At 40.2% G+C, this 25,444-nt stretch overlaps 1 protein-coding gene across 1 annotated transcript; it reads right to left on the bottom strand.

Annotated features, from left to right (window-relative positions):
• ZFX (zinc finger protein X-linked) lies at positions 1-25,444 on the bottom strand. Its single transcript, XM_030445012.1, is given in 9 exon segments — positions 1-3,969; positions 5,322-5,354; positions 5,357-5,461; positions 7,988-8,122; positions 8,216-8,359; positions 8,543-8,692; positions 18,385-18,951; positions 19,393-19,481; positions 25,377-25,444. Coding segments are annotated over 8 exon segments (2,382 nt in total). The 5' UTR covers positions 19,454-19,481; positions 25,377-25,444; the 3' UTR covers positions 1-2,782.

The raw sequence follows: 25,444 nt of genomic DNA on the forward strand, positions 1-25,444 counted from the left end.
TTAACAGGAAAATATTCTGAATTTTATTTTTCACGTTATTATCAAGTACACAATTACAATAATGTCACACATCCCTATATGATTCTATGTATTTTGTTTTTTTCTTTTGTCTTTTTTACAAAGTGTACAGAGGGAAGGACGTATACAATATTTAACAGGGTATTTTCTACAGAACAATAATTTATATTATGTCCTTGTAAAAATCTGTACCTTTTTTAAACATTAAACTGAAACATCCATTTTATAGCATTTGCTAAGCAAATTTATTAAGAATTAAAACTAACCTGTAACTAATGTCAGTACATTAACAATAACTATAATTTCATTTTCTCTTTATACAGACAAATACATTTTACAAAATCCACTTGACCAAACCCTTAATTAAAAAAAAAGTTTCAACATTGTGCTTTAAAAAAAAAAAAAAAAAAAAAAAATGTGTATGATTCCAGGCTACGTAAGAGAAAGAAAATGTGTAAAATTGTGTTCTTTGTCTTTCAGCTTATTTAAAAAAATAAAGTTCAAAATGGCTAAAATCCTCAGCAATGCTATAGGAATTTATGCAGATTTCATATACTTTTCAGGTTTCCAGTTAGAAAACGCTTGAATGTAAGAGAAGGGGGGGAAAAAAACCAACCCAAAAGTCACTGGAGGGTACTCTGGGAGATGCAAATGGAAACTCTCTACTGGGTTTGACTGCATCTGATTTGGCAATCATGAGGCAACAGACAGACAGCTACGGCCATGTAGGAAACCCACTGACTTCACTGGGGATTTCAAGGAAGGCACAGTGCAGCACATCTAGGTATGACACACTACAGGTCCACGGCCTGGTAGTAGCAATATTGTACAAGAGCACATCGGGTAAGCCTGGGGGCACTGTCAAGCAGGCATCGAAAGAAAAATAAAAAAACCAAAACACACCACATTTAGACAATAAAGGTGGTATTCAGACATTAAACATGGCATTTGACTCTCCTGAACAGTCAACTCAACACCAAGTATTACATCTTACAGCAAAAGAGGAAGGCTGAGCACTAGAACAGGGCTGGGCAACAGAACAGAATACAGAAGGTTTAGAAGAAGACGCACACCTCAGAGGAAACCTTCATCCCTTTATTGCCCCAAACCTGAAACTATTCCTAAAACCCTTGTTAGATTTCAACAGGGGTTTTGCTGAAGCAAGTGCCAAGGCTGGGCCAGGCTCTGAACCCTTCCCATTAGAGAACTGCTGGTTACACATCTATCCTAAGCTGGCAGGCAGGAAGCCAGGTCCTAATTCTGCAACCCACTGCCAGCCAGGGGTTTCAGGGGAAATTTGGATGAGGGGAGCAGGCCCAGGTCTTAAAATCTGGTGTGGAATTAAAGGGTTTGGGTTTTTCACTCCACAGTTGTTAACGCAGATGACTGAGTGCTTGGTACATTTATGCTGCAATTAGCAAATGATATGGCGCTATTTTATAATAGTCTTCAGGTGGCAAAATTGCATATAATAATTGTAATGTTCTCCCAGCTGTTTATAAACAGATTAAAAGAACTGGGTTAATTCTGGATACTGTACTAATTAATAAACAGCAGCTTAACACAGCTGCTAATGGCTTAGGAAAAAATTAAATTTAGAACCAGTTCTGTTTCTATAAGTTACCTTTCTTACTAGGGATATCTACATTAAAAACACCTTTACTCCTTATGAATGCATCTGCTCCACTCCATCCCCCTCTGAAGCTCCCACTGTAAATATCTTGTTTCCAAAATCGAGGCACCTCTTGGTCTTAAATTTTATTCTAAAAACAACTCACAATAAAAATGTGACTTGAACAACAAACTGTTCTTTTAAAGAAACACTTATGTACATAAGAGCATTAAGTTTGAGGTACGTTTACCAGCACGTACAGACAAGTTGTGATCTACTCATTCTGCAAATGGAACAACAGGATTTCATGTTTCCAACATTAAGACAGAAGTAAATTGAAAAAAAAAAAAACCCAAACAAAAAACCAACTCATTTGTAACACGCAAAACCTTTCAAAGACAAAGAAGCACAGGACAATAAACATAATATTTGAGCATATGTTTAAATTCACCAATGAGCATATGTTTAAATTCACCAAAGAAAGATAACAAATGCCCCCCAACAATTATCTTAAAACTTTTTCCCTCTGAAACCCAAATTCAAACGCAGAATAGTTTTCCACAACAAAGTTAGATGTGTAACTCCTCAAACGGAAAATAATTAACCTGCCACAAAGTCTGTATAGTCGAAACAAGACAATCAGGTGGGCCCTAGTGACTTTATCTTCCACATCACAAATCCCCATTGTATACACACCTCTGACAAATTTTACCAAGAGAAATTTCGTATTTTTAAAATTCACGACAAAAACTGCATTAACATGGACACTGTGAGTATCAACAAGGTCAGTAAGATAAATATACTTAAATAAGCTATTACGGTTGAAAAATTCAGTAAGAGACAGGGTTTACTTTATTAAATGCAACTTTATTGTTGCCATCTTTTCTTCATTTATTAAACAAACTGAATAGAATTCAGAACACGCTATTGAACAAAAGGTATAAAAGTCAACTAGAAGCAATAATCCTATTTTTATACAGCAACAAATCAAATGCACAGTATGTGTTTTTTTTGTTGTTTTTTTTTTTTGTGTGTGTGTGTATGTGTCTGTGTGTGTGTGATCGCAGGTGGTTTGCTTTAAAATAAGCTAACTGCCTGAAAGGCAAAATTCCTTTTATAATTCCAGCCGTAAGCCTGTGAAATTCAGAGACTTTAAGGCAGCCCAACATCTTTATGATGCCGCATGATGTGCTGGTTCTTCTCTGAAGGCCTCCGGAAGCCTTTCTTGCAGTACTCACAGCGGTGGGGGTAGTCTTTTGTATGAATGGAAATAACGTGCCGCTTGAAGCCCGAGGCGTCCGTAGTGCTATACTCACAGTACTCACACTGGTAAACTTTCCTGCCACTGTGTGTTTTCATGTGTTTTTTCAGCTCGTTCTGTTGCCTAAAGCCCTTCCTACATCTCTTGCACCTGAATGGAAGATCCTTTGTGTGAACTGAGAGTATGTGGCGACTCAGGATGAAGGGGTCTGCAATCTTAAAGTCGCAATGTCTGCATTGGTGCAGTTTTTTACCCTTGTGAGCCGCCACGTGTTTTTTCAGTTCCGAAGGCCTGTGAAAGCCTTTGTCACACATATCACACTTGTGAGGGTAGTCTTTTGTGTGGACTGAAATTATGTGTCGTTTCAGATCGCTCGAGTTCGAGCTCTTATGGTCACAATGCAAACACTGATGCGTTTTACTTTCTTGATGCATAAGCGTGTGCTGCTGTAGCTCTTTGGTATCTGAGAAAGTCTGGAAACAAATGTCGCACTTGAGCGGCGTCTCCTTACTGTGTTTAGTCTTTACGTGAGTTTTCAAGTTAGAGGAGTCAGCGGACCGGTACTCACAGTACTGGCACTGGTAGGGCTTCTCACCGGTGTGGATCCGCATGTGCTTCTTCAGCTCCGACGGGTGGCGAAATCCTTTGCCGCACTCCACGCAAATATGGGGAAAGTTCTTGCTGTGGACAGCTAGGAGGTGGTGACTCAGTAACCCTTGTTCTGCTGTCTCGTAATCGCAGAATTTGCATTTGTGCATTTTGTTAACTCCTTTGTCCCTGTGCACCATCTTGTGAGTAAATAAAGTTCCTGCGTGAGAGAAGCTTTTCCCGCACTCATCGCACTCAATAAGCTTTTCTGTTTTGTTGGTCAGCTTGTGACTCTCCAAGTGGTTATGTAAACTTAGTTTCTTATTCGTAGTGTAATCACAGTCTGTGCATCTGTATTTCTTCTTAGTAAGAAGGTGCTCTGGGTGGTTTTTCATGTGCCTTTTCAAGAATCCTCTGGATTTAAACTTTTTGCCACAAATCATGCAGGGGTAGACTGTCAAGGGATGGCCATCGGGGCCAATGATTATTGCTGAAAAACACAAAAAACCCTTCGTCAATACTATACAAAAATATTACACTTTCCTAAATGTCACAGTCTAACTTCAACAATAAGCTGAATTGATAAATAATATCAGAGTCAGACACACACACTATACTATATAATAAACAAGCTGGTTACTGGATTAGGCAGAAGAAATTGAGGGAATTACCACTTTCATTCATTATTATTATCAAGAGAACAGAAATACTGGGGGTTTTATGGAGACAACCAAAGCATCACCCCTCAAATAATTCAACTCCGAAGAATTCTGAGTTCATACATGAAACACACAGAGAAACTGACACTGGTGCACAGAACCACAGCCAACTCGTTAAACTGAATATTACATAGTAAGCCCAGCACATGATCTGCTTTGACTTTCCACGAATCTGTAGATAAAGCTTAATCTGGAAGTTTAATCACCTACCACTGACTACAATTCACATGCCCCCAAACTAACACCTCCTTCTTGTGCCATCTGTCACAGTTACAATCTGAATAGGTATTAAGGAGGAATCAATCAGAACACACTTCACATCCACCAGCCTGGCTTGTTTACCCCGAATTTGTGTAGGTATGATAAAAATCTCTTTTCCAAAAATGTTTTAGAAGGAGAACTGACTAGGTAGCTGGAAACAGAAAAAGCAAACTAAAAAAAAGATTTTAGATTGCCTGGTTTACTAATTCAGTGCTAGACAAAACAGAACTCCTACAGTACAGTCACAATTTGGAAAGAAACTTTTAGAATCACCTATGCAGGCTAATTCAACTTTATCAGGCCAAATAAAGCATTCAGACCATAACATGGTAACTGACAGAAACTAAATAATGCCAAAACAGCACATCCGTTATTAGAGATGCAGGTAAGAATGCTGGCCTGAACAAGGCAATTAATTTCAAAACTAAAACAGAAAAGGGTATAGAACTTACACTACGGACTGTAGCACACAATGTTCAAGTTTTCCAGTTATTTAACTGAGCTGCTGTAATAAAATGTACTAACCCATGTATTTTCAATAAAGACAAAAATGGTTTTCAACAAGTATTATTGCAAAAGCCTGTTTATGTAACATCACCTTTAAAAAGTTAAACATTAAAACTGGTGTGGCAAGTGTATTTCTGTCAGAGATGGTTTCCTTTAATACACTCCCAACGATCCAAACTTGCGACATATTTATAAACTCAAAAATTAAATATTAAATATGACAAGTGCTGTCAAAAATAATTCCCAAAATAATCATGGTCTTTTACAAGACACTGAACACCCTACCAGCTCAGTACATCTGTTTGTGGATATATGACTAGAGGAATAAGAGTAGAGCCAGCCACCAGACACTCACCTGTTTGATACTGTCTGGATTCAGGTCTCCTTTTTTCTTTGGTTTCTGCTTAGCGAGTCTCCCAAGTCCAGCTGACTCATCTATGTGCAAAAGAGCACTTGCAGTGCCATTCCGACTTTCAATGCCATCATTGTTATTACCTAACAAGATAATTTAAAAAATTACCTACAGACATCATTCTACAAATAAAATAAATGATAAACTTACCCAGACATTTCATCAAACTATAATAATGTACAGGATGAGCTGTGAACCTCTGTACATAACCTACAAATTATGTTTGGTACTATGAACCTGGAAGCATTAGCTTTTTCAATTAATTTACAGTACACAATGTACAGGCATTAATGGTTTTCCATTTCACAAAGAGATTTCCTTTAAATGCAGTGCTTTTTCAATTTCCTTGATTGCCAATTATGCCCCAAATGTTTAATATCAGTAAATACGTTTCAACATCAGTCACAAGATGTACTATTACCCCTCCTTCTTCTCAGTCCTGAAACACATTGATGTGTGAGCCCTCATTTACTTGTGGGCATCCAAAATTCACTAAACCGAAGTTTCTCACACACCAAGTTTCAGAACAGGAACTGCGAACAAATAATAATTCTGAACAGTGTGCAGATTTCTTCACAAAGTACACTACTAACAATCTGCACGCCTGATGCTTAACACTTCCAAATTCTTTCTACTGGGGACTAAGAAAGAGCATGCTCACTACTGAAAGAAGGGAACAATCTTTGCTTCACAGAGCTTCATGTTGAATACACAAATGGTATAACTGGATATAAAACAAACATGAAAATTACAAGTAAAAATATCTGTTTGGGACGGTATTCACTGGTAATCAGTTTAACATTGGTGATTTAAGGGCATCAGTAAATTTCAATAATAAATTTGGTGGTTAAGTGTTTATTTGAGTCAATAGAAGGCAGCAGTTTCTAGTGAAAGCAAAGCACACAAATAGACAGGAGGACTGAAGTGGAAAACAGTACCCGATATTCAATATCTGTTCCTTTTGCAGAGTGCCTAGAATTATTATTCATTATTAAATATAAGAAGACTAAGAGCCAGCAACAGGCATGTGCAGAGCCTGAACATTCTGATCTATGTGACAGCTCATGTATTGAACAACAAATGTGGCTGGTGACTAAACAATGAAAACAAAAACCCATTTTATATCTTAGCAATCTTAACATCTGCATTAAGAGTCCTTCTGGAGTGTAACACAACACATGCCACAAACATTTCCTAGTATTAGAATAAAACAGCAAAACCTTTCTAGAATGAAAAGAACAGAGATAGGGCTTTGCTACAATTCAACAAAACAAATTTAACATTTTAAGATACCATTGTTACCAGCTCTTAAGCCCACTTTAAGTGAGGAAGAGTTCTGAGAAGTGCAGGTGACAAACTTCTGCCATTTCAATGCCTTCAGTATTTCTTCCCTTCCTTGCCACCTCTCACCTTGCATGCTAGGTTGCCTACTGCTGATAATCCAATGACTCCACTGTTTCCCAGATTCTTCTCTCTGTTCTTAATCCACTCTGCTCAATTTTCTCCTCCTGCAAAATTACTGAACGTGCAGTCTACACTGCTGTTTCCAGTTCACTCAGTTTTATTTTTAATTCCCACTGAACATGGCTTCTGCTCTTTCTTCTCCATTGAAACTGTACTCACAGGTACATGGGCAAAGATAAGGCTCTGGCTACATCACCACTAAAAAACTTTTAGTTGCATAATGCTCCCTGAAATCTTGTCCTCTCTTGACTTAGCTCTGTGATTTCAGACCCCATTCATATTTTCAGTACTTCCCTGCCGTTTGTTTAATGGCACCATCACCACAATCTGCACCATTTAGATTTATGAACTAAGTTTTGTCCTCTACTCCACTATTTCTTCTGCTTTGTTAACTCAAAGTACATTTAGAAGGAAAACAGGGCAATACAGAAAGAGACAATAAAGAAATACAGAGACAGAAACACAGAAATCTAGGACAAGATTTTTATCTATCAGCTTATGTACATTTCAGAAATCAGTTTGTGCACCAGTTGGTGCTCAGATACTAACATTCAAGAAACCTGATTCTGCATGCTGGAAATATGCTCAAGTTCTGCTGTAACTTTAAGATGTCTCCCTCCAGTGTCTCTTTATTAATTAATGATTTCCATGAATGAAATCATGTATTTATATGTTCCTTCTAAAAAGCATTTAAATCAAGCTAGAGGTCAGTGTTGCTTTTCACTTGTTACACTGAATTTTACATATTCTCATCTGCTTTTTTTTTTCCCCAAAATAAAAATACTCAGTTCTATTCCCCAGCCAGCTCGTACTGTGCCCTGTAACTGTGAAGGACAGACACACACGAGATGCAATTTTTCAGCTGAAAAATCTGAAAGCTGAAAAATCCGAAAGCTGAAAAATCCCTTTCCACATAATGAAAATATGAAGGAAAATGCCTGTTAAAATAGGAATAAGAAGAAATCTGCCTTAAAGGGTTTTTTTTTCTTCACAATTCTAAAGCTCCTTATGACAAGAAACCACTCTTAACCTAAAACTTCAAAAGAAAAATAAAAGCACCCATACTCCACTACCCTCCAAAAACCAATCCCCAACATTTTGCTGTAGACAGTGTCATCAAGAACAATCACTTGAGTATTACCTACCATAAGCTGCTGCCCACGCTATAGGCATGAAAGTTTTAATTTCAGTGTCATCAATTTGCTGTTCATGTGCCACTGCTGCATCCTCCTCTCCTACAATCACTTCCATATAAACCTCATCAGCTATTTCTGCAACATCTAAGAGGAAAAAAAAGTCAAGAAAAAAATTAACAGAACACTGCACTGCTGAAAGTGAAAATCCTTGTTCCCAAATGAAAGCCACCTACTTACTTAAGTCTTCATCTTCATGCTGAGAGTCATTTACAGTCATGTAAACCATTTTCTCCCTTGGAATACGAATACTGCTATTTTGATCAAGTAATCCAACTGCGTGGTCATTCTCTGGCTCGCTCTCCACAATGTCTACTGTGCCACCTGATTAGGAAGAGCAGAGCAAAATATTTGAAATACACTTCATTTGTATTCTATGCTAAACCGTAGTAACTTTTCAAAATTAGACCCAAAACTCTTTACAGATGACTTCAGAGAAACCACAGTCTCTAATTATGTAATATATCAAATGTCAGCTTGGAGTAGTCTAAAATGAGCGTATTTTACCTAAATCATCTTCTCCAGGGTCTGCTTTGAATATATAGACCTTGATGACTTCTGGACAAATGCCATCCACTTTACAAGAGCCACTTTCTGACTCTGCTTCCATGGTAATTTCAGCAGAACCTTCATGTTCTATCTTACCAGCATCATCCACTACAAAAACAAGTTATTACAATTATCCAGCCATATACAGACAGACATTTATAAAAGACTTCATTACTTTATTACTCAAATTTGGAAGCAGTTTAAGATTATGATGTCATAAAGAACCTACCCATAAATATTTTTTCATATCCTTGAAAACACCGACGATAAACACAGAAATAAATTCAAGCCATATCTTTCAGCTCAGGGGGAACTACAATAGTGCTGCAGTGATATGACTGGAAGGATGAGCACCTCACCAAGCAATACTAATGAGGAAATAATCTGCAGCACGATGGCAGTAGGAAGAAACAGCATATTTTTACTTGTTCTGTGGCATGATTTCACTTATCCTGAGTTTTAACTGCTTTCTCCTTCACAGCTAGTAAGCTATCATCTCTTTTTCTCAAAAGCATGATCTGTTGCTCAACCGTGCCTCTAATACAAGCAGTGCTATTGTGGCCAGTCAGACCTGGTTCCTTGTAAAGTGGTGTCATTGATGCTTCTTCAGCTGACTGAAAAAGAAACCTAAATGAAAACTACAGGAAATGAAACCCCCACTTGTCTCAGCCAACCAGCAGCTGAGGGATCAAGCACAGTGTCGAAGTGCTGCCCTGAAGCTACAGCACTGGTGAACCTATTCAACGGGCAGCTCACGGTGCTCTTACCGAAAGGGATTTGCACTGGATTTTACTTTCAACTCTAAATTTTGTACTCTTCCTTTCAGAGGTGCACTGAGACCACGCTTCAGTTTGAATTGCTGTAACTTGCCTGGGCCTCCCACATAAACCTGGCGAGCTGCCAGCTTTGTGAGGAACACGCTTCTGAAACTGAAGACATGCTCTGCACAGGCACGTGCACACACACGCCATCTTACTTTTACTGACTGTGGGTTTTGCAAGGAAAAAAAAAAAGTGCTATATATGTGTTCACAAAAATCAAACCCAGCATCTCAAGACCTTCACAGATTTTCATAATTTCAGAAGCCGCAGAAGTTTCTCGAGTGTTGAGATAATTTAAGGATTCTTAATATGATGGCCTACTTCTGCAATTTGTGAATACACTGCTCATAAAGTCGCTTCTGGAGGTTGGCATGGCTCCCTCGGAGCAATGCCTAAATATAATTCATGATAACAGGACATGAAACTTATCCTAAAGAAGTGTAAAAATTGTCCCATAAATGCTGTAGAATTTTTAACTACTGTGCCAAGTGCATACAAAATACTTACTAACCTATGCTCATTTCACTGGCACTCATTAAACTACCCTTGTAACTAAATCATGGCTTTATTGCTCAGTAACTGAAACTCTTCCATTAACTTCTACTAAGGCTCAAAATATTATTACTATTTTTCCCTGCTATGAAATAAATAAATTAGCCCTTAAATTAGACAAACTGTATCTAAGTACTATTTGTCAAGCAGGCATCATTATTCACAAAGAAATACTGATAACATTAAATGGTGAAGCTCTGAAATAAATTAGCCTCTCTCCTCAGCAAAAGAGCAGCACAGAAACTACTAAACACTCATGTCAAGTTCATGAGCAATGGTAACTGTACAGAACGCACCATGTTTTAAAAATGCTTTTGTGTCATGGGACAACATAACATCTTGTAGCTGAAAACCCAAAGCATTTAAAAGGTAAAAACCTTAAGATGTTCTTTTGAATAATATCAACAACACAGCCCCATTGTATGTATATGGTTACTGAGCAGATTTAATGTATTCTTTAGCATACGCACAAAATGCCAAACGTCACTGGAACTCTGACAAAAAGAAAAGTTGCTTTAGTTCCTACACTGGATTTATGTAATTGTTTTCCTTTTAGCTTGGCTGTTTCCAGTGTCACGCATGTGTATTTGGAAGGGTTTCAAATCAGTGTAGACTGTTTTTACATGCTGAAGCCAAGGAGGAAGTCTGCCACCAAGCTCAACTGATGCTGGAACTTACTCCAGGAAGGAAAATTATGGCTGAACCAATCAGAGAGAAAACAAACCTACACCTACCAATTTGAAACAGGCTGGTTTCTCTTAACCAGAACAGAGTTTTTTACTTCTGTAAGTATATATAATTATCTACTGGTAACATTCACACAAAAGAAAAATCCCTAGACCTTATACATATGCTCCATTTACTTTCTGAAATAAACTCTTTCAAGGTTCAAAATCTTCTTTTAAACAACAAGATTTAAAAGAATCTATGCCATTTAGAGTTTGTTTATCCCTCATTTCCCTCACATTCAAGTGCTTTTTAAATGTAACAACAGGTTTCAATATTTTTACCAGCATCATTAAACTATGAGAAACCTGATGTGTAGTGCATTAGGCAAACTTTTTCATCCAAAAGAAAAAAATTCACTTTGACAGGCAGTAATACTTGAAAAAATAAAGTTCCTGAAAGTTTTGAAAAGTAACAGAATTTGCACTAGAGTAGCAAACAGGTTATGGGAAAAGTAAGGTGAAAAGTAAAAGGCAAAAAAAACAGCAAAAATGAGAAGCAACAAACAAGGTGAAAGAGAATAGGCACCTATCACAAAGCATCATTTCCATGGTATTTTGTCCTACAATTACTTAAGCATTTAACTGTACCAATTCATTGATGCTCTGGCAGCATTTATGATATCTGATTTCTATTTAATACTTGCCCCATTTTTCTGCATTCTCCACACATCTCAGTCTCACAATCAGAGAAAATTATATTCATAAATACTTGACTGATCAATGTTTGAAGCTGGAACTCTGATGATATTTGAATTTTTCATTCAATTCACAGAGATCCCACAAGGTACCATGCATGCATGACTGATCTTCTCTTACATTGCTTGCTCTTATTTGAAATTACAAAAAACCCTCAAAATCCCACAATCCCAACCCCCCAGAAGTAGTATTAGTTAAACTTTTAAGAGACCACTTCCCTTCCAGTAGAGACACTGGGAAGTTCCTGAACTAGTCACAAGTCACATGCTTTAAAAGAAGTTCAGATAGCATTATTTCAATGTTGTCACACATTGTGCCTCTATTTAATTAGGTTTAATAGAACACTAAAATCTTTAAATGCATGTTTGTTTTTTTTCCTCTACCAGCTAGTAGCTCGACTGCAACAAACAAGACATTTCAGGTTAATTCTCTGAGGAAAAAAATGTCAGACACATTATTTTACATAAAATTGCAAGAATGCATTCCATACATTCTTATTTTGCTGCTGTTCTCACAGACTTCACTAATTAGAGAAGTCTGTTCTTTGCATACTATGAGCTATAAGAAATAGCAAAAAAGCATGCACTTTTCTGATGCTGCAATAACTGCTTTCATATAAAGATAATACTTGAATTTTTATTAAAAGCATGAACAGTTGAGAAAGGTGTTACACAACATGAGAGACGCAGCACAATTAAAGCCTGTCTGGTTATCATTTACATTAAAAGAATATCAACAGAGACCAAGAGATAAAAAAGAAAGGAGTAAAGCAAAAAAAAAAAAAAAAAAAAAAAAAAAAATGCAGCCAACATTAACAACAGACTTATTGCTTAATATGTGTTCTATCACACAATGACAGCATTTGTCTCAAATATTACATCTAATTTAAAAAAAGTAGCATAATGAATGTCATAAACTGCAATGTCCAGCAAATTGTTATCTCCTGTATCTTGACCCTCCTATGAAAACATCTCTAATGACATTTGGGGGACAGAAACAAGCTCCCGTGCATTCATAATAAAAACTTTTTAAAAAAAAAGTTCCTCCAGTTCCTCCACACAGGACCATAAACAGCCCAAGACAGTGCATTTACCTAAATGGTCCATCTTTTGTTTAACCATGACACACACACTTTCCCCAGTAAGTGGTTTTTAGTTTTTTATAACTAGCAGATACTAAGAACATGCAGACTTTGTAGTCTTCTATTCCTAACTAGGAAAACACAGGTATCTCAAACTCTCCTAATTTTAAAAATTATTTTTATAAACTTTCACATTCTTTCCTCCTGTTTGTCCTTGATATAGAATGAAATGAGGAAAAGGACTGTAAAACATAAAATTCACTTAAGCACTGGGATACCTTCCGCCTTTTAATGTCCATAGTGCTCACTGAAACCTGCTGGAACAATTCATAAAGAGTATTTTAAGACGTCTGTCTCCACACCAGTTTAACAGATCTTATAATCTGTCTGTAGAGCAATAAGACTAGAATCATCTATTTTATCAGTCATTATGCTCCCAAATGAGTCTCTTTGCTATTAAATAAAATGCATATCATGAGATAGTTGCTGCTTACAAACTAAAGAACCCTGTTCACCCATTCTTAATGAAAAAGCCCACTAACTATTCTGTTTTCTCTAAAATAGATTAAAAGCATGCTGTACTCCCTTGACAGACTTTGTTCTGCTGAAAGAAACGTATTTATTCTACTTCACTTGACAGCAGAGAATTCCAAATCCACTGCAGAAGTTATTTTTACCATTCAGTTATTTCTTAAATGCCAAAGCAGATTTTCTAACCTGTGAGAAAACACAAATCTCTTCTCTTTTGATTTTAATGCCGCTGCCATTACAGGAGAGCAACAGTATGCCCTCTGTGTGTAAAGTTCCCCTCAGGGCAGCAATCTAGCAGGGAACTTCCTGAGCTCCAAACTGGTATCTAACACCTCTCCCTCTCCTCCTGCTCTCCCCAGCACACTCGGCAGGATAAGCTCTGAGGCAACACACAGCTCAAGGGAACTCTCATCTTCCTCAACTTTAACTGTTGGTGCCACGGTCAGCCAAGAAACAAGGCAGCAAATTCTACCTCACAGAAAGAAAAATGTAATTTTGTGCATCTTTAAGAACCACCACGGAAAAAGAGGGAGATACCTATATATGCTAAAAAGAAAAAAAAAAGGTAAATAAAAGCATTTTGTTTTCTTGACTGCAAGTCTACTGGGTGGCCCTAAAGAAGGGATCAACTTCATGGCTTTGTCAATCAAACCCATTGTTCTCAACTTATACATCCAGCCAGGGCAAGAAAAGATGTTTCACCCAGACCTATGAAAAGATGCAGTCATTTTTCCCTTTTTTTTTGAGTACCCTGAGTTCTCATTCCTGTAATGAAGTGTTTATTTAGATACAAAAAACCAAAACACTTCTAACCAAGAGCAAAGTAAGGATACAGATAGACATAACATAGCCTCTATATTTGCGCACATCATATGCTTCCTGAAACAGCAGCTTAAACTGGGTGAGGCTGCTTTTCCCTCTCTCCAGATGCCTCTTGTCAAACCCCAGTTGTGCCTCATCATTTATAACTTTTGGAGTACAACTTTTTGTCTTAATGGAATGAGTTCATGCCAGAGGATGTGTCTTTGCAAATCAAGTAAAATCAGACAAGCAAAAAATCTTAATTTCCATCTTGCTGCTAAATGTAAAGCACTACTTTCCTTATTTAGTAAATATAACAAAAAAATGCTTTTTTGTTGTTTTGACAATCACTAGTTAATCTTCTCATTACTATTACACTTAAAAAGAAACAATTTTCCAAGCCTTAAAATTTGCTACCAAATAATTAGTACCAATGTGAGATGGAACACAAGTTATCCTTTCCTGACCAAACTCATAAATTGGCTTGTTTTAGCACACATTAAAAAAAAAAAAAAATCATTCCTCATTAAATCCTCTCAAAGATACTAACTAGTAGCAGTTTGCATTCTTTATTGAATGAGTATCTGATTCTGATCTTCCATAAGTGCCTCAAACCTACCATGGAGCAAAAATGAAGCTTGAAGGCAAAGATGAACCATCCAAGAAAAAAAGGTGAGTACATAAAAAGGTAAGTGATAATATCAGCTATGCCAAGAAACATTATCTTGGGGGGGGGGGGGGGGGGGAAAAAAGGCGTATCAGTGCAGAAGCATTAAATCTACATTAAATCTAAATGGGAAAAAATAATAAAATATTGAGTTTATTGAAGCAAAGTCACAAAATGAAACCCATAGGGACTGTACTCTTTAAAAAAGTACGCATACAAAAGTAATTTTTGGGATAAAGCTAAGAAAAGTATTTTAGTTTAAGAAGAATCTAAGTAGACTCAGTTCACTAAGTACAAAAATGGAAACACTTAAAGCTGCAAGATAAGAAGATAACAAAGATTTTGCCAATAACTTCCACTTTGAAGAATTCAAAGTGGGAAACCTACAACAGAACTAACACCAAGTGTCATCCTCTGTTCTGCAAGTGACTAGATAAAAGAACAGCAGGCAAAAACATCCTGAACACAGTCTAGCTCCCAGATCTGGGAGGCTGCTATATTTGGCTACTGTAATAGCAGACATTACATCCCAGTATCTCCTAAAGTAGTTTGGTGAGATTTGCCAGTATATAGCACCAATTTACAGGCTAGGATGAAAAATCAAAAAGTAGGCTGAAGAACTGAGACAGTCAACAGATCAATAAACACATATACTGGTGATACAACAAAAAATATATATGGAAAAGAATTCAAATCATATTTATCATACAACGAAAAGACTATTTGGCAAGATTGTCTTTCCTTGATGGAAAAGCACCAGACTCTGACTCCACAACCAGAAGAACTTGTTAGGCAGGCTTTAAACACAGCAACTGGTAATCGGGAACTTCCCATTAAAATGAACTGTAAAGCATACTTAAGATTTTAAACACAAGGAGAAAGGATATATGCTTTGTAGTATTAACAATTGGTTTAAATATTGGCTTATTTAAGGCTCTGAATCTAAACAAAGTATGCTGCAAGACTATCAAGAGGCATTTAATATTAAACAGAGCATGAAACTGCAGAAATGCATGAATGAAAAGAGAGAACATCCCAGCACAACTGGACAATTAAATTCCTGTGCTTTCTGCCAGTTATCACTTGTTAATGACTAGCACATTTAGGAAGACTTTCTAGCCGGGTAGGTATTTCAGGGATCGTGCCATGTGACATCTACCAAGACATTCTGTCCTCATTCAAGTAATGGTTGAATGGGACACAGATCTTCCCACTCCTCTCATGAATTTACAAACAGTTTGCAAAGTGTTCTTGGGCAGCCCTAGAGGCCTCGCTCTGCTGCCCATGCTGCCAGAGGAAGGGTGAGCAGAGAAGCAAGAGTAACATCATTCTAAAAAGCTACAGCCTGGGATAAGAAACAGGTATTTTCACTGCTTTTTACTGATCTAACTCAGGTCCAAAGTCACAGTTGTATCTGTACCTTAACATAGAGAATGCATTTACTAGTTTGGATAAACCCTACTTCAGAGAGCAGCATCCCTGATCTATTTCATCTTAGTATGATCTTGCAAGATTAATTCTACAATATTTTGTGTTATCTGTACTTTCATTATCCCATTTCATCGTTTTCCCAGATAATAGAGAATTAACTGTACCTCATATAAACTCAAAACATGGCTGCACAAGGTTACTCAAGGAACTCAAGAGATGATAAATTAAGAAATGCAGTGATCCTAGGTAAGGAGAAGCAACATTAAAATCCATAACTACAGAATATGAAATTAAAGCAAGTTATTATACAGTTCAAAAAAGTTTCCAAAGGGAAAGGAAAAAAAAAAAAAAAAAGAGGAGAGAGAAGGAGAGAAGAGGAGGAGAGGAGAGAAGAGGAGGAGAGGAGAGAAGAGGAGGAGAGGAGAGAAGAGGAGGAGAGGAGAGAAGAGGAGGAGAGGAGAGAAGAGGAGGAGAGGAGAGAAGAGGAGGAGAGAGGAGGAGAGAAGAGGAGGAGAGAAGAGGAGGAGAGAAGAGGAGGAGAGAAGAGGAGGAGAGAAGAGGAGGAGAGAAGAGGAGGAGAGAAGAGGAGGAGAGAAGAGGAGGAGAGAAGAGGAGGAGAGAAGAGGAGGAGAGAAGAGGAGGAGAGAAGAGGAGGAGAGAAGAGGAGGAGAGAAGAGGAGGAGAGAAGAGGAGGGAAAGAGGAGGGAAAGAGGAGGGAAAGAGGAGGGAAAGAGGAGGGAAAGAGGAGGGAAAGAGGAGGGAAAGAGGAGGAGGAGGGGAGGAAGAGAGGAGGAAGAGAGGAGGAGGAGAGGAGGAGGAGAGGAGGAGGAGAGGAGGAGGAGAGGAGGAGCAGAGGAGGAGGAGAGGAGGAGGAGAGGAGGAGGAGAGGAGGAGGAGAGGAGGAGGAGAGGAGGAGGAGAGGAGGAGGAGAGGAGGAGGAGAGGAGGAGGAGAGGAGGAGGAGAGGAGGAGGAGAGGAGGAGGAGGAGGAGGAGAGGAGGAGGAGAGGAGGAGGAGAGGAGGAGGAGAGGAGGAGGAGGAGAGGAGGAGGAGGAGAGGAGAGGAGAGGAGGAGGAGAGGAGGAGGAGAGGAGGAGGAGAGGAGGAGGAGAGGAGGAGGAGAGGAGGAGGAGAGGAGGAGGAGGAGAGGAGCACGAGGAGAGGAGGAGGAGAGGAGGAGGAGAGGAGGAGGAGAGGAGGAGGAGAGGAGGAGGAGAGGAGGAAGAGAGGAGGAAGAGAGGAGGAAGAGAGGAGGAGGAGAGGAGGAAGAGAGGAGGAAGAGAGGAGGAAGAGAGGAGGAAGAGAGGAGGAAGAGAGGAGGAGGAGAGGAGGAGGAGAGGAGGAGGAGAGGAGGAGGAGAGGAGGAGGAGAGGAGGAGGAGAGGAGGAGGAGAGGAGGAGGAGGAGAGGAGGAGGAGGAGAGGAGGAGGAGGAGAGGAGGAGGAGAGGAGGAGGAGAGGAGGAGGAGAGGAGGAGGAGAGGAGGAGGAGAGGAGGAGGAGAGGAGGAGGAGAGGAGGAGGAGAGGAGGAGGAGAGGAGGTAACTGAAGTGGAACATGAAGTATGCTTCATCAATGGAGTCATTTAATGCTAGACAAAACTGAAGTGCTTTAAATGGCCATTAAGAAACCAGCCTCACAAACCTTTTCTATTTCTGCAACAAACAAATGCTCAGCAGTGACACTGATGTTCCTCAGTGCTGCACTGAGTAAGCAGTATAATAAGTAACATGTTTAGAGTAAGCTCTAGTTTGCACAAATTAATATCCTCAGTAGAAAAAGGTGATGATATGCTCAGTTTTTCTCCACCCTCTACTTTAAGTCTTTTGAAATATGATTCAAGTGGATTGTGCCATTGTTCCTAAGGGAGATTAAGATTTTCCCAGTTGCTTCTCAGCTATGAGCAGTAATAGCTACTCTTTTTTTTTGTTGCCAGCATACCTGCATCCCTTGCTTAATCACGACAAGAAAACACATCTGAACAGCAAGGAATACCATGATGTTGTCTGTACCTAACTATAAATGAGGCGGAAGGGGTTGGGGCTTAGCAAAAAAACAGACAAGGATAACAAATTGCCATTAAAACCTCCAAAAAACAGGGTTTTTTTACCATCCCTTTTCCATGAAATTATTTTGTTTCCTTAATGTCTTGGCAGTAACTTTAGTAACCTGCATACACGTGTTTTCAAACAATGTCATTTAGTTTCTTTTCATTCCTACTAAGTATATGGCATTTAGTTCACTAGAGTTCTTACTCTTGTTCATATAGTATAAAATGCTGAAGAAATAATTTATAGGGATGCATTTGCCAGTACTTCTCTCCATTAGCCTCACCAGAATTTTTAGCCAGAACATGTTCCTAAAATAAACGCCATGCAAGTACACTTGTGAGATCTGCATTTCATTAAATAATACAGAATACCTGGTTCTGGTACTGTTTCAAGCACCAGCCAGGCCCACATCATAGGAATTTCAATGGCTTTACCCAGACACTTACAGGAAATCATAAGGTAATCCTCACAGTTGCCCTTCTCATCCTGATGTTCCACGGGGATTCCATTGGCATCAATCACTGCCTCTGATGCACAGTCTGCCACCAAGACTTCTTCAGAAACAACATCTGTTCCCAGAGTATCAGTGACAATATCTGCTTCTTCGACATTATCATGAACTACATGTTCTACATGTCCAACTTCAGGTACATGCATTGCCTCACTTGTCAGCACATGTTCTGGTATAGACATTGCTTCTGCTGTTATGTCAGAAGCTAAAACATCATCTGGGACAGTGCAATGAGCCAAAGAAACCTCTTCGGCTACGTCTGCGTCCAGCACTTGTTCAGGAATAATGACAGTTTCAGATACATCTGGCTCCTCCATAATATCTGGGCACTGAACATCCTCGATAACAACATCCTCAATGACATCTTGGATAACTACAGAATCTGGATCATCAGGTACAAAATTATGCACGGTTATATCTGAGTCAACTACATCTGAAACAAAGACTGTTTCCTGTACTTCCACAACAATCTGATCTCCATCCATATGTCCTGCATCAGCTCCTGAAAAACATAATTAAAATAATGGTTAAATTGTAAAACTCACTCAGATGAAGTAGCTAATAATTGAAATGACTTCTATTTTACTATGTTGCAATTTAATGGAACAGGCATAATAGCCTACAGGCAACTAAGATAGGCAGATATATGGGGAGCTGATAAAGCCAGGCTTTAGTAGATGATAATGTAACTCAGAGAAACAATTTCTCTCCTAGAAAGGGTTACCAATTTTTAGACTCTACCCCAAAATCCAGACAACTATTACTTGACAAAACAGTAGCTCATTCATATTGCTCTAATAAAAACAAATTAAAATCAAAAGCAACTACTCTATACAAAAGCACTGATGCTGCATAGCACTTTTAAGAAAAGACAAAATAAATAATAAACTGCCAGTAGGATCAAATGCAAACACTCTTATCTACACATTATCTCCTGACAGACCTGTTGGATCAAAAAATGCATTTGGCTCATGTGGCTGCAGTTCAAGCCCATCTTCATCCATGGCCTTTAACTCTCATCAGTCACAGTGTCTGTAGAAGGTAAAGAAGAGAGGTTATTTAACACATATATTTAACTATAAAGGTTGCTTCTGCCTGTGCACTGAAAGGCAGTAGTTTCAGGTGCACAGAAGGTTAACACCTCTGGACTTCAGAATGAACCAGATTTCACTCAGGGCACCTAACTGGGATTCCAGAAATACTACCCTAAAACACCTGACACCCAGGATCTGAAGGAGAAATGCAGTGTGCTTCAACAGGATGGGTCCATTTCTCAAAACTCCACAGCTCCACAAACACAGAAGCTGGTACAGGGATATGAAAACATGACTTCCTTATGATCTTATAAAAAAAAAAAAAAAAAAAAAAAAGAAATCAGACAAAGCCTAGGCAAGTTCACACTCAAGCCTTTTCTGGATTGTGGGGAATACAGTGTTATCAGATCAACAAAGCTCGACAAGGTAAGAGAAAGGAAGACAGCTAATAAATAATCTAAAATGCACACTGCTTTTGATGTCCCCTGTGTTCATACTTGTGCAGCCAGGAGGAAGTTACTTTTCAGGAATTTAAACTGCTTTAACACCATATGTTTTCAGTCTGCAGATGTGTGAGTATTTTAAAAGCTTCTGCCCCAAGACAAAGTACCTATTTTAATTTCTTTTGAAAAATTTTACCAGTTCTTAAAAATTACACATTCACCCAGAGTCTACCCAATTTCTTTGAACAGAATGGCAACATTTCTTCAATGCATGGTAACAATTTAATTGCTCAATCTTCTTACAGAAGAACCAAACAACACCATAAACCTAAAATACTTCCCAAAATCAAAAAATGCAATCTAAATTTTGCTGCTTACATATAGGCATTATAACTAGGATCAGGCAAACCTAGTTGGGTAAAAAGTAATCCAATAAACCTGTACTACTCCGTTGCACTTAGCCCAACTAGTTTCCTAGGTGTAGAACCAGTAAAAGGTAAGAGACTGCTGCTACATGTTTCTGCTTGTGTTTCTGCACAAGTGGAAGATGCAATTCTTCTTCCCTCAAACATTTTTCTCAGTGACACACAGAAATCTCCCCATTCCTGGAATACTTTTGCAATAGACCAAGAGTAAACATTATGTGCACAGTTTCCGTAAGTATCAAAACCTTTCTGAATTACATCAACTAACATCTACATTAATTAAGTCCTCACAAGGGAAACCACTATACAAAAGAAAAAATTAACAGCTACTCCAAAACACAAGTCTATAATCATAATCCACAGCAAGCATTTTCTAGACTTCACCATTTTTCTAGCTCAACTTCCCTCAAGTCTTTGCAGCTAACCACCTAATTTATATACATGAAAAACATGTTTTTACAAGTTGATGAAGAAATATAGCCAGAAATTGAACTGGAAGAAGCAGCACTCTAGTAATTTTTTAAGAGGTCCTATATTATTGTGATGTTCAGTTGGAAGCTCCTATATTTTAAAGGCAGCTGTGCTAACACATCACTGTGGTGTCCAGATGGACATAAATCACCTCACAATTATTATGACTGCCAAGCATTTCTGTCAGAAACACCCATTAATAAGAACAGCTTGTCACACACACTTTATTCAGAAATCAAGAGCAGAAGAAAAGCGTTTCTCAGCCTCAAACACAAGACATAGCTTGATGACAGTCAACTTCTGCTATACCACAGAAACAAGAAGAGAATATCCAGGTTTCATACAGTCATTTAAGAATTATTAATACCCAAACTGGTTTACTTCCACCTATTCAGTATACACCTCACCAGTTATTACAAATGTTTTTCCTACTCATCTTGTAATCTTTACTGTGTTGTTTTCAGAGTCTAGTTTCTTCTTTCCTGTTGCTTCTTCTCCAACTTCTTGTATGTATGCTTGTACATACATTATGTTCATTACCTGCTCACCTGCTCATTTCATGTCTCCAGCTCATAACCACAGCACATTCCCATCACTCACACAAAGCCACACTACTCATCAATTTGTAGGAAAGACTGTATTGGCAATCAAAAGAATTTTTTTTATTTTTGGAGGGCACAGCAGGGATTAAAGGTGGGCAGAAATAAATTGCCTCTCTCAAGCAACCCAAACATAAGAAGCTAGCACTCACAGTCCAACTCTCTGGAAGAGCAAAGATGCTGTTTCTGGCTGTGCTTCTGATGACTGTATTATCATACATATTATCCTCTGACTGGCTGGGACATACAATCAGCCTGAAGTGCCAGTTCACCACTAGCTACTGGAAGAACTGGCACTCGTTTTCTCCACTTCCTGCTTTCATCACCCACCTGACCACCACTCCACCACAAATTCCTGCTTCTCATCAGTTGTGCACATACTTTCTCTATCCTGTCCTCTCCCCAAATGACACTCACTGTCTCTATGAGAAAGGCTCTCCTTCAAAGTCCTTCTGTCTAGCCTTTTCACCCACAAGACCCAGAGGCTGCCTATTACTACTTCCCACTGACTCCATCTCTTCCCTGCTGCTCCTACTGCTGCCCACATCCCAGGCAAGAGATGCTCCAACCAACCAACCAACCAACCAACCAGTTTCTGCAGTGTTCATGACAGTGCAGTTTCACAAAGACACTGCCACCAGCAGTGACAGCCCAGCAGAACATCTACAGCCTAACAGCGTGGCCTCTTCTCTACTGGTAAGGTCTTCTCACCTACAGGGGTTTAACACACTCCAAAACAAAGGCTCAGGTTCTACACAGACTCAAGAAGCTTGCTGAGCACATGGGTTTTGGCAACTGCATCTTAAAAAGGTCACAGATCTATGCTTTTGTACTTGTTCCAAACAACAAACAAAAAACCCCTGCTCTTCCACCATATGAGCTTCTTCCTAAATACGGTTTCCCATAAAATGCCTCTGCACCCAGATCCAGCCAACAAATTCATGCACAGGAATTATTATCCCAGTGCAGAACCATAAAGTCATCAGAAGTGCTCCACTAGGGCAGAGATCCCACTTCCACAGAAATGTGCTGCAGAAAAAGGACCAGAAGAGCACGTGGGCTTTTAAAACAGGCTTTAACTAAACTGTGTAAAATGATAAAGGTGCTTAAATCAAAATCTGCTGTCCAAAAAGGCATCACCTGCCCATGGATGGGAAAAAAAAAATTCCCAACACTTCCTAAAATTGTATCAGGGTTTGAACATTCTAACCAGTAGATGGGAAAATAGTGGGTTTTTTTCTGCTTGCTCTTCAGAGCAGTGGGACAGCACAAGGCCCCAAGATCCAGCCACACAAAGGACCATGCCACATGCATGGTTCTGTACCAGCCAGCAGCCCAATGACAAAGGCACTGTTCTGAGACACAAGAATCACCAAAGCTCCCTGTTGTGAACATGTTGAACACCTTCAAATTCCCTGGCAAACACCCTAAGCTCTGTGGTACCACAAGGGTAAGAAGCAATTCCAGCACTTCATTTTGCTTCAAGATTTCAAGTAGGGCAGAAAAGTCCTCTATGTTCTTTCAAAATATTCCAGATGACAGTTCAGGAGCAGGATCTGTCACTGAAGCAGACAGAATCTGTTTTCCATTTGGTTTGGGAACCTGAACTCTCAGAGAAGCAGGTGCCCAGCCTTTTCCTGCACTTAGTCCTTTCTTAACAGCCAAAACTATGTAGTTATTTGTTCAAACCTGAGTATTTCAGGAACTTCTACCACTACAACAGAAAAAGCCTAGGCACTTAAAACCAGGTTTTATACCTCTGAAAAGAACTTAGTAGCTACATCTTTTACTTAGCCTGGGTCTACATCAGCTTCTTGTAGATGGAGAAAAATTTCTTACAAATTTATTTTTACCTATTTATTCAGACACTCAGTTGGTTTTGGTTTTATGAAAGTCAAGGCAGTATTTTCAAGTGTAAGGACAGATAGAAAAATTCCTTTCAATGGAAGAAATGGCATTAAGCTATTAGCAATAAAATAACCTCACAAAATAAAACTTGGTATTTCCCATAAATCTCATCTTTAGTACAATTAGTCAAGAGAAGCAATGCAGACATTGCACCAGTCTTGCCACATTACAGATCCTTAACTCAGTAGGCCTAGCAAGGTATTCAAGATGAAATAAAAAAAAAACAGACAAGCTGTCACGTTTTAAAGAGAGAGCAACTTTAAAAATAGAGTTCCTTAGAAGAAAGAGCTCTAATATGCCACAGAAACTGTCAGTTTCTCTGCTCCCACCAAAAAAGAAAAACAAAAATGGGGAAAAAAGGGAAAAGAGAAGGAAGGAAAACCTCAGAAAAGCTACCCTTTCAAAAAAGAAATAAATGTGTAACATAGTCCTTCATCTACTCCCAAGGAAAGAAAAGTACATCTGTTCATTCAGATGGGTCAGAAAGCATATACTGAATGTTAACACAGCAAAACTCTGACCCTTCCCTGAAAAATAAAGGCATCAACAGCAAAACTCCCCATGTCCAAGACCCAGCCCTACCTTTGCTGAGAAGCCTGGGTGTACAACTATAACCAAGCTCCCGTGGTGCCTTGCTCCATCACATTACAAACTGCAGCACACCCTGCCTGTCCCAATGGGGCTGGAGCCCCAAGCTACCCGAAGCTTCGCTGTGGTTATGAGACGTTCCATCTACCCTGCTGCAGGAGTGCCCCACTTCTGGAGAATGGGATGTACACACACAGTCTCAACCACACACACATGGAAGGGTGTATAAAAAAATTATACTCCTATAGCATCTAATTCTTAGCTTGGAAATAACCCTGGCGATTAGTAGGTGACCAAATGGAAGAATAACAACGTTACTAATGTTACAATGTAATCACTTATCTGTTTATTTTTTAATGCATCTCTCTCAGTTTTGGCAGTAGAATCACTACTGCTATTTCAATTATGAATCTTGCAAAAAATCTCAAGTCTTTTCCTCTTTGTTGTAGTTCTGTGATGCGGGTATTTGCAGAGCACGGCTTTTAAAGAAAAGGGTTTTCTCCAGATTCCATAAGGGACGCTGTGCGTCAGACGGCACCTAAGCTAAATCTTAACGAAACCTAAATTAGGGAAAGAACCAGATACAGACGCCCTTTTGAAACTTTCCACTCAGCCGGGGGCCTCTAACAGGAGAGGGGACAGCCAGAAAGGAGAAGCCAGCACCAAGGGGGGGGGGGCTCAAGGGGGTTGCGAGGCCCTTGCTCCGCGCCAGGCTCCTCGTGGGGTGTCTAAGGACGAACCTCCCTACCGCTGCCCAAATTCCTGGCCGTCCGGGAGCAGAGGAGACGGCGGGACTAAAGAGCCGTGAGCCGCGGCAGGAAGGGGCACGGCTGGCAGCCCTGGCGCGGCTCCACAGGAAGCCGCCACGGGCCGGAAAGCGCCGAGCTCCCCTGCGACTCGCTGGCTGGCAGGCGCCGAGGCGGGGAGGAGGGAGAGGCGGGGGAGAAGGGGGGGAGAAGCGGGGGTTGGGAGGCTATGGGCTCTTCTTCTTCAGAGCCTGCGGCCCGGCGCTGCGATCAGCGGGGCCAGGGGCTCCCCCCTCCGGCCCGGCCCGGCCTGCGCGGAGGCACGGGCTATGGCGAGCGATTAATTCAAGATGGCGCCCGGCGCCCTCCGCCTCCCCCCCCCCCCGCCCGTGCGCCGCCATTTTGTCTCCTCCTCCAGACACTCTCCGAACCCCCCTCGGCCGGGCCCGGGGCCTGGCACCGACCTCACCCACCTCCCCCAAGGTCCGCAAACACCCCCCTACGCTTCCGCTCCCCTCACGCCGTCGCCCCCGCTGCCCAGGGTCGAGCCGGGCGTGCGGAATCCACCGACCCGGGCCCTGCGGCCCGCTCTTTTGCCGAAGCCCTGGCGCGGCCTAGCTGCGGCCTCCTCGGGGCCTGCGCTGCGGCCTGGTGCGGGCAGGGGAAGGCCCGGGCCGGGCCGGGCGGCGGGGCCCAGCCCCGGGGCTGCTTACCGTGCGGGTGGCGGGCGGCGGCGCTCGCCTCGGCGCGGCCTCTCAGCGAGACTGGGCCGAGCGCGGCG

The sequence above is a fragment of the Calypte anna genome, chromosome 1 (genome assembly GCF_003957555.1).
Source record: "Calypte anna isolate BGI_N300 chromosome 1, bCalAnn1_v1.p, whole genome shotgun sequence".
Classification (NCBI taxonomy): Eukaryota; Metazoa; Chordata; class Aves; order Apodiformes; family Trochilidae; genus Calypte; species Calypte anna.